Source organism: Apium graveolens, chromosome 3 (assembly GCF_009905375.1).
Source record: "Apium graveolens cultivar Ventura chromosome 3, ASM990537v1, whole genome shotgun sequence".
NCBI classification, from domain to species: Eukaryota; Viridiplantae; Streptophyta; class Magnoliopsida; order Apiales; family Apiaceae; genus Apium; species Apium graveolens.
Genome location: NC_133649.1, coordinates 123,802,851 through 123,812,497, shown reverse-complemented (window position 1 = coordinate 123,812,497; position 9,647 = coordinate 123,802,851). Strand labels below are relative to the sequence as shown.

The 9,647-nt window shown below is 36.9% G+C and overlaps 1 protein-coding gene across 1 annotated transcript; it reads left to right on the top strand.

The window, feature by feature from the left end:
• Positions 1–1,413: 1,413 nt before the first annotated feature.
• On the top strand, positions 1,414–9,032 carry LOC141712725 (ATP-dependent RNA helicase DEAH12, chloroplastic-like). The gene is made up of 3 exons (XM_074515768.1): positions 1,414–2,316; positions 3,533–6,668; positions 7,561–9,032. Exons 1-3 carry the CDS (start codon positions 1,510–1,512, stop codon positions 8,769–8,771), a joined length of 5,154 nt encoding a protein of 1,717 aa, XP_074371869.1. The 5' UTR covers positions 1,414–1,509; the 3' UTR covers positions 8,772–9,032.
• Positions 9,033–9,647: the final 615 nt, after the last annotated feature.

The following is a 9,647-nucleotide window of genomic DNA, read 5'->3' as shown; positions in this document are numbered from 1 at the left end:
AATATCAACTAAATAAATTATAAATGATTCGTTCTATCTAACGATAGATAAACAAGCACTTAAAAAGAAAGTTAGTATGCGTATATGTTTTGTTTCACATGATTTTTTTATTAAAAACTGCGTATCTTGACTAGATTTCAAAATTGGAAAATATATATTTAAATATATTAAAAACTCGTAAAACTTAAGATCATGTGAATGAACTAACATTTTAAATATTATCGTATAAAATGTACTACATTAACCAATTAGCGGATTAGATATAAACATAATAATCATAATTTTTCTACACCCTAATAATGACTTACTCCCATGTATATATATATACTTCATCATATCTACACCATCTTACATCTAATTCCTTTTATATCAACTACTTTTCTTTGAAACATATATCAGTTACTTAATACGACCATTTTATAGTTTACCTACACTAATTTTAAACTTAATTATTCGTATCAGTTAGGAAACATTATTTAAAAAAAAAATTATTTATTTATAGAATAGATTGAACTGTCATACACTTTTACGAGAAAAAAAGATATAATTTACTTACACCACATTAAAATTTAATTATTATTATTATTAGTTGGTAAATGTTGTTTCAAAATTTAGTAGTTGACGAATGTATTTTAAAAATAAACATTTTTTTTAAAAGAGATTAATTCAACTGTTACATACTTCTACGAAGATACTAAACATATAAACCACTTACAACACCTGGGAAATTAATTATCAATATTAATTACGGAACGTTATTTCTAAAATAGTACGAACGTACACTTCTCGGTGTTTAAACTATCATACAATTCTACAACAATGCTAAACATACAATGTACTTGCACTCCTTCAAAATTTAATTATTAGTATTAGTTGATAAATGTCATTTTCAAAATAATATGTTTTACTTTCAAAGTAGATCAGATTCAACAGTTATACATATTCTTTTTAATCGTATTAAACCCGCGGCCGATATCATTTAAGTGCGCACAGGCTAAACCCAAAATAAACAAATAAACCACTTACTCCATCTCAAAATGTATTCACTTTTAAATAATAAACGTTTTAATTTTTTTTTTCAAAACAAAACTTAATTTTCATACACCAAATATAAAAAATTCTAATACAAATTGCTTTTTTATGGTAGGAACTAATACACATTGGTCAGAAAAAGAACTTTTGTTATTCGAAAAATGACCCCACAATCAATTTATATAATCCTTTGACATACAAACACGTGCCCCTGGGCCAAAGCTAACAAACATTTTATTATTATCTTATTATTTAGAAAAACCAAAAAAATAAAAAAGAATCCCTTACACAAGGGCCAAAAATGCGATGGTGTCCCTTCCCTATGCCACATAGGCCGTACCCTACCCTACCAAAATATAAAAGCCCCCCAGCCCACACATATAAAAAAAACTTGTATCTACACACACAAATCACTCTGCTTTTCCCTCACTGTGTTCTAGGGTTTCCCCCTCAATTTCAATTCCTTGTTTTTTTACAATGATCAGAGCCACCGCCCAGCGATACGCGCCGCCACCGTCGCCGATGAGAAACACAACCTTCGACAACCATGATCGCTGGGACCGTTCCGGCGATCAGGAGAAGAAGCCTGTTTCCCGCGTTAATTTCGTGATTCAGGTCCGTTGCGATGACCAGGTGTTGAAGCGAAACCAGGTGAACGAGTTAATTGAGAAATTGAAGTGTACGACTAAGAAGTTCACTGTTTTAGACAGAGATGACTGTGTTTTGAGCTTCTTTTTCGATCACTGGATGGATGCGCGTGAAGCGGTTGTGGTTTTTTGGAAGATAAGGTTTGAAGGTACGTATTTATTGGTTCCGAAACTCATTTCTAATGTTTATGTGCCTTCGGACACCGAGGAGCTTGACGCAAGGCTTAAACCGTTGTTTATTGACCGAATTAAAGAATTAATTGATGGTGAATTGGTTAAAAAGTGGCAAATGAAGCTTAGAGAGGTTGTTACTGAGATTATAAGCATTAACAGAGTATTGGCCAAACCGCAACGGTTGATTGTTAGTAGTGAGTTGACCGATAGGAAGAAGAGGTTTGTTAAGGAGAGGGATTATTGTGCTAAGAGGGTTAAGGAGTTTAAAAGTGCAATGCAGTGTATTATTAATTATCTCGAAGGGAAGGAAGAGGAAGGCGAGGTGATTATTTTTAAATTAAAGGGAAAGTTTGATTGGCAGATGATTGATAAGCTGATTACGAGGGAATGTCGGCGCATTGAGGATGGCTTGCCTATTTATTCTTTTCGGCAAGATATATTGAAGCAGATAAACCGCGAGCAGGTAATTAATGTTACTAGTCCTTCTTTCTTTCGAATTTTATTGCGGCTTGCTTTCTGTTTTCCTTAATTGGTTGTTGAAGTACTTGACAATGTGACTGCTGTTTGATGAATTGAATTTAAGTACGGAGATTGATTGAACTTGAAACTTATAGGTTCTAATTTAGATGTTAATAATGACAAATTTGTGTATGATATTTGATTTTATTTGAATAGACCAGGCAAGTTCTTCATATGGAACTTTTATCAGACGAGTCAAAAACCTTCATAAACTGCACAGTACATGTTCTTCAATATGGCCACACTTTCACCTTAATCTTATATAATATACTTGATGTTGGGTTGAAATTATATCATTAAAAGATACGTCCCCATTAATTAATCATCCCATATTGGATTATAACATCTGATTTTCTTTAGTTTAAAGTAATTGCACTAGCGGTGTTAAGGAATAAGCAGTGTTATTAAAGGCGCCTGCATGTGAATCAATGTGTGTATATATATCTGTTTGTGTGTGCTTATTTAAGATGTAAATGCAACATGGTTCAAATAACCTTTTAGTATGTAAGATTTTGTATTCCTATTTTATTGGTATATAGCAATTACATAAATTAGCAACAAAATTTTTAAGGCCAAATGTTACACAAACATGTAAAATGCATGTTTGAATATTTAAAAACATAAACTAACTAAAAAGATATGTTTGTATGATATATTCCTATAAATATTTGTAATTAAAGAACTGATCGATATAAGAAACAAGCAAATGCCATAATAAGGCGGATAGATAGAGATAGATTTTGCAATGGGACCACAACTTTTTTCTATTAATATGTCTAAATGGGCCTCACATTAACGCTCTTGCCTTTGTCTAGCGCCTCACATCTCAGCAGATGAGGCGCGTGCTTCCCTCAAGGCGACTTGAGGCTAATTCCTATGAAAAATTGTTTTCATTGGCTTAATTCCTGTCACCATACTTGGGGCTAAATACACCTAGAGGTATATGCGTGTGTTTTTTAATTCACCATGCTGGCCACAACAATTTATGAAAACATTGGAAGCTATATATGTAAAATATTGCAAAAACGTTAATTTCTGTGATTTAAATACATGTTAATTGTGCTTCGAAACTCTTAACCTATTTCTGTGAAGAAATACACTTGCTTTCTTTCTCTGTCAACATATAAATATTGGTGCTTTTTTGCTTTATATCCTGACAGGTCCTTGTTATGATTGGAGAGACTGGGTCTGGTAAGAGTACACAGTTAGCGCAGTATCTTGCAGATTCAGGAGTAGCCAGCACTGGTTCTATTTTATGCACTCAACCTCGGAAGCTTGCTGCAATGTCTTTGGCACAGAGAGTGAAAGAGGAATGTCATGGGTGCTATCAGGATGCATCTATTATATATTATCCAGCATTTTCTACTTTTCAACAATATGGTTCGAATGTAATATATACGACTGACAATTGCTTGCTGCAACACTACTTAAATGATAAGATCCTGTCCAGGATATCATGCATTATAGTTGACGAGGCACATGAAAGAAGCTTGAACACAGATCTCCTGTTAGGATTGCTGAAGAAGTTGCTGGATAGGAGGCATGATCTAAGGCTGATTATAATGTCCGCAACAATTGATGCAAACCAGCTTGCAGAATACTTTTTTGGTTGCAAGACTTTTCATGTTGTGGGCAGAAACTTTCCAGTTGAGATCCGATATGTCCCTTGTTTGACAGAAGGCAGTTCTGCTATGGGAACTTTTGCTTCATATGTTTATGATGTTTTGAGAATGGTGACGGATATCCATAGATCAGAAGAAGAAGGTTCCATTCTTGCCTTCTTGACATCTCAAATTGAAGTTGAATGGGCTTGTGAGAAGTTTGACTCTCCTTCTGCAGTTGCATTAGCTTTACATGGCAAGCTTACATTCGAAGATCAAGCCCGCGTTTTCCACAATTACCCAGGAAAAAGAAAAATTATATTCACCACTAATCTTGCCGAGACCTCATTGACAATACCAGGAGTGAAGTATGTTGTTGATTCTGGTATGATGAAAGAATGTAGGTTTGAGCCAAGCACTGGCATGAATGTTCTCAAAGTATGCAAAATTAGCCAGAGCTCCGCAAATCAACGGGCTGGTCGTGCTGGGAGAACAGAACCTGGAAGGTGCTATAGACTCTACTCTGAAGATGATTTTGGGTTGATGTCTCTTCATCAGGAACCTGAGATTTTACGGGTTCATCTTGGGATAGCAGTTCTGCGGATCCTTTCCTTGGGAATCAGTGATGTACAATGTTTTGATTTTGTGGATGCGCCAACTTCTAAAGCTATTGATATGGCTGTTCAAAATCTTGTTCAGTTGGGAGCTGTTACAGGAAATAATGATGCTTATGAATTGACTGCAGATGGACGAAAATTGGTTAGTCTTGGAATTGAGCCTCGTCTGGGTAAGATGATATTAAGTTGCTCACAATACCGATTGGGTAGAGAGGGTCTTGTTTTGGCTGCCGTGATGACAAATTCTAATAGCATATTCTGCAGAATTGGTACTGAAGAAAATAAATTGAAATCTGACCGCCTGAAGGTGCAATTCTGCCATTGTGATGGTGATCTCTTTACCTTGCTCTCTGTGTACAGGGAATGGGAGAGTCTGCCTCCTGAAAAGAGGAATAGTTGGTGTTGGGACAATAGTATAAATGCCAAATCCATGAAAAGGTGTTTGGAAATGGTGAAGGAACTAGAATGTTGTCTTCAGAATGAACTTCAAATTATAGTGCAATCTTATTGGACTTGGACTCCACTTGAAAAGACCAGGCATGATATCGATTTAAAGAAAGCTATACTTTCTTCCTTATCAGAGAATGTGGCTATGTATTCTGGATCTGATAAGCTTGGTTATGAAGTAGCATTGACCGGGAAAAACATTCAGCTGCATCCGTCATGTTCCTTGCGAGCTTTCAGTGAGAGGCCGAGTTGGGTAGTCTTCGGTGAAATCCTTTCTGTGAATAATCAATATTTGGTGTGTGTAAATGCTGTTGAGATTGAATCTTTGGATAATTTTTACACTCTTCCATTTGATGCTTCTGAGATGGGCAGGCGCAAGCTGCAAATGAGGGCATTAAAAGGTCTTGGGAGAACGTTACTAAAAAGATTCTGTGGCAAGTACAATAGTAATCTGATGAATCTTGTTTCACGTATAAAAATTGCATGCGGTGATGAACGGATTGGAGTTGAAGTTAATGTAGATTTGAATGAAATCCTTCTATTTGCCTCTTTCCAAGACATTGAAAAGGTGAATAGCCTTGTTATTGATGCTGTTGAGTATGAAAGAAAACGCTTGGAGAACGAATGTGTGGAGAAGTGCTTGTACATCGGTGGACGTGGTGTTTCACCTCCTGTAGCTCTTTTTGGAGCTGGTGCCGAGATAAGACATCTAGAACTTAAGGAGAGACATTTGAGTATTGACGTGTTCCATTCAGATGTAAATGACATTGATGATAGGCAGCTTGTAACATTTTTGGAGAGGAGCACCTCAAGTAGTGTCTGCTCTCTACATAAGTTAACAGGCAATGGAAAAGATACCGAAGAGAAGGGGAGGTGGATCAGAGTAACATTCCTTTCACCTGAAGCAGCCGAAGAAGCAGTTATGTTAAATGGAGCTAACCTCATGGGTAGCTTGCTTAAGGTAGTTCCTGTAAGGAGTACCTACGGAAGTGATCATAAGTTCTCATTTCCAGCTGTGAAAGCAAAAGTTCACTGGCCACGTAGAATGAGCAGGGGATTTGGAATTTTGAAGTGTGACAGTCAGGATGTCTCTTGCATTGTAGATGATTTGTCCAACTTGATAATTGGAGGGAATTTTGTAAGGTGTGATCCTAGTGAGAAGACTATGGACAGTGTTGTAGTAGGTCGCCTTGATAAGGAACTGTCTGAGACTGAAATATATGAAATTTTATGCACTTCTACAAATAGAAGAATACTGGACTTTTTCCTGATCAGGGGAGAGAGTGTTGAAGATCCTCCATGTGCTACATGTGAAGAAGCCCTTCTAAGAGAAATCACCCCTTTTATGCCCAAAAGGAATTCTCATGTCAGTTCAGTTCACATCCAGGTCTTTCCGCCACAGCCGAATGATACCTACACAAAAGCCTTAATAACCTTCGACGGGAGTATGCATTTGGAGGCTGCAAAAGCTTTGGAGCAGATTGAAGGGAAAGTGCTGCCTGGATGCCGCCCATGGCAGAAGATACAGTGCCAACAGTTGTTTCATAGCTTTGTGTCCTGCCCTTCCTCGGTTTATGCTGTTATAAAAGAGCAGCTGAAATATTTACTATCAAACCTCCGCAAAAGAAAAGGTATAGACTTTGACATTCATACTATTTTATTTGCTGCAGCCTTAGTTTATTGTTGCCATTGGTTGCATATCATAGTTTGCCTTTGTTCCTGTTTATGTAATTTATACTTCATGCTCAAGTTCATTACAATAGGGTAACAGTTTGTGTTATGCTCATATGTGCTGTTCTTGTCACTTCACTCTTCATTCTCCTCATTTGACGAGTGACCGGTTGGGATGACTGAAGTACTTACTTTGTAGTGTGATCAGTAATGTTTCTCTAAGATGCTACTGATGTACAACATGTTCTTTGGTTATAGACTTCGTTGTGCAGAGATCTTATTTATGAAATCCTAATGTGCAGAAATTTAGTGTTTAGCTTGCATCAAGTAACAGACTGATTCTGTTTTTAATATGTATCACGAAATCATAAAATGAAATATATGATTTTTCATGATATATTTTGATGCACTTCATTTGGCTTACCCATGTGCCTGAAACGTTACTACTTATTTTCTAGATGAGTTGCATATACATATACACACACATATATATATATATATATATTTATGAGGGGAACTTTGTGATAGGGGAGGAGGTTACCTTACCACTAGGATAAATCCTCAGACTCATAAAAACGAGCCTTACTCTTTTTTTTAACAATCCGAGAAAGAGTAAGAAATATAAGGGTCATTGATCTGTATTAGCGATTCTGTGCGCAGAAGCAAACTAGAGAGATGTTATTGATTGCAGTGAAAAAGTGGAACTTTGAGCGAGTGAGTAATAGTCTAGGAGATATGAATAAGAATTACAGACTGCTTATTGGACAGCTTATGAGAGTTTTAATTATATGATTTTTTTCTGCAATTATTGGATGCTGACAATGTTAACCTATTCTAATATTTTATCTACAGGTGTACAATGCACTCTTGACAGAAATGAGAATGGTTCATATCGAGTAAAACTATCTGCTAATGCTACAAGAGTTGTGGCAGAGTTGAGGAGACCTCTAGAACAACTGATGAGGGGAAAGAAGATAGATCATCCTGGCCTTACTCCACCTGTTCTACAGCTCCTGTTCTCGAGGGAGGGAATTTCTCTTATGATGTCAATTCAGCGAGAGACTGGAACATTTATTCTTTTCGACAGGCAGTGCCCTAGTATAAGGGTCTTTGGTTCTCTAAACAAGATTGAGCTGGCACAGGAAAAACTGGTTCAGTCCCTGTTAACCTTACACAATAACAAGCAACTTGAAGTCCATCTTCGAGGTAGTGGTTTGCCTCCTGATTTAATGAAGAAAGTGGTAAAAAAATTTGGCCCTGATTTGCACAGTCTCAAGGAAGCAGTTCCCGGTGCGGAATTGACTCTCAATACGCGGAACCATATCATCTATATTCAAGGAGGGAAGCAAGAAAAGCAAATGGTTGAAGAAATAGTACATCAAATTGCACAGACAAGCCCTCAACTTAAAATTGAAAATGACGCATCATGTCCTATTTGCCTGTGTGAAGTGGAAGATGGTTTTCGTTTGGAAGCATGTGGACATGAATTTTGCAGATCGTGCTTAGTTGAGCAATGTGAGTCGGCAATAAAAAGCCAGGACAGCTTCCCAATGTACTGCTCCTATCAAGGTTGTAGTGCTGTGTTTCTGATAGCTGACTTGAAGTCTCTTTTGTCAATAGAAAAGTTAGATGAACTTTTCAGGGCTTCTGTGGGGGCATTTGTTGCAGCAAGTGGGGGTTTATACAGGTTCTGCCCCTCTCCTGACTGTCCTTCAATTTATAGAGCAGTGGTGGATCCTGAGTGTGATGGCACAACATTTTTTTGTGGTGCCTGCTCTGTTGAAACATGCACCAAGTGCCACCTGGAGTATCATCCATATATATCATGTGAAAAGTATAAGGAATTCAAGGAAGATCCAGATTCCTCATTAAAGGAGTGGTGCAAGGGGAAAGAGCATGTGAAGTGCTGTCCACTTTGTGGCTTTACTATTGAAAAGGTGGAGGGATGCAACCATGTAGCATGCAGGTGTGGGAGGCATATATGTTGGGCCTGTTTGGAATCTTTTGATAGCAGTGATGATTGCTACAATCATCTGAGGTCCATACACGAGGCAATTATATGAAAACCTGGGCGAATCGTCAGGGTGATGTACATTACATGTTACAGTAATTAGGCAAGTATACCTTGCTGTGTGTAGTATTTATCCGCTCCTAAAAGGTTTTGTAGTGGTTGCATGTCGGTACTTACATACTTCTATGAGTTTTGATTGAGCAAGATAGGAGTATTTTTTTTACAAGACAGAAGTATTATTGTTGCTGTATGTTTCAGCACAAACATTTAATAAATTAAGCATTGTATTGCCAAAGTTTATGCTCCTACTTCATGCTGTCCTTGTGCTCTACAGTCCTCTTGCTCTCTTAAAATGAAAATTAATGGCGCTAAAAAATGAGATGCTTGTTCGGAATAGTTCACATATGTTTAAAAATTAAGATTGCTTTGTTGTTAATCTTGGCAAAAAAAGAAATGAAATAATTGCTGTCGTTTTAGTGGATTTTCAAATGCTTTCTCAAGTTCAACGAACCCAGACTTTTTGGGAATAAAAATATACCATAGACCCAAACTTAAATACACCATAGACCCCAACTTAGGTCAAAGAAGGAATTGGGGCACCTAGGCCCACTAGGCCCAGACAGAGAACAATTCGCATAAATAACTGAATTTCTTGGCATAACACAATTATTATTTTTGAAGAAAATTATCGAGCATATGAGCTTTATAATTCATATATATATAAACTGTGGTCAATGGTTGTGTAACATGAGACTCAGTCCATGCAATATATAACAAAGCTGGTCGTCTTTGCTTGTAATTATAACTTGTATCCTGGTGTGTTTACTGACACTTTATTCTGAATCACTATTTTTGAATGTACTATTGTTTGTCACCGGAACTATTGTCCCGATCTGTTACGATACCCTCTCATCCTAATGTCCACATA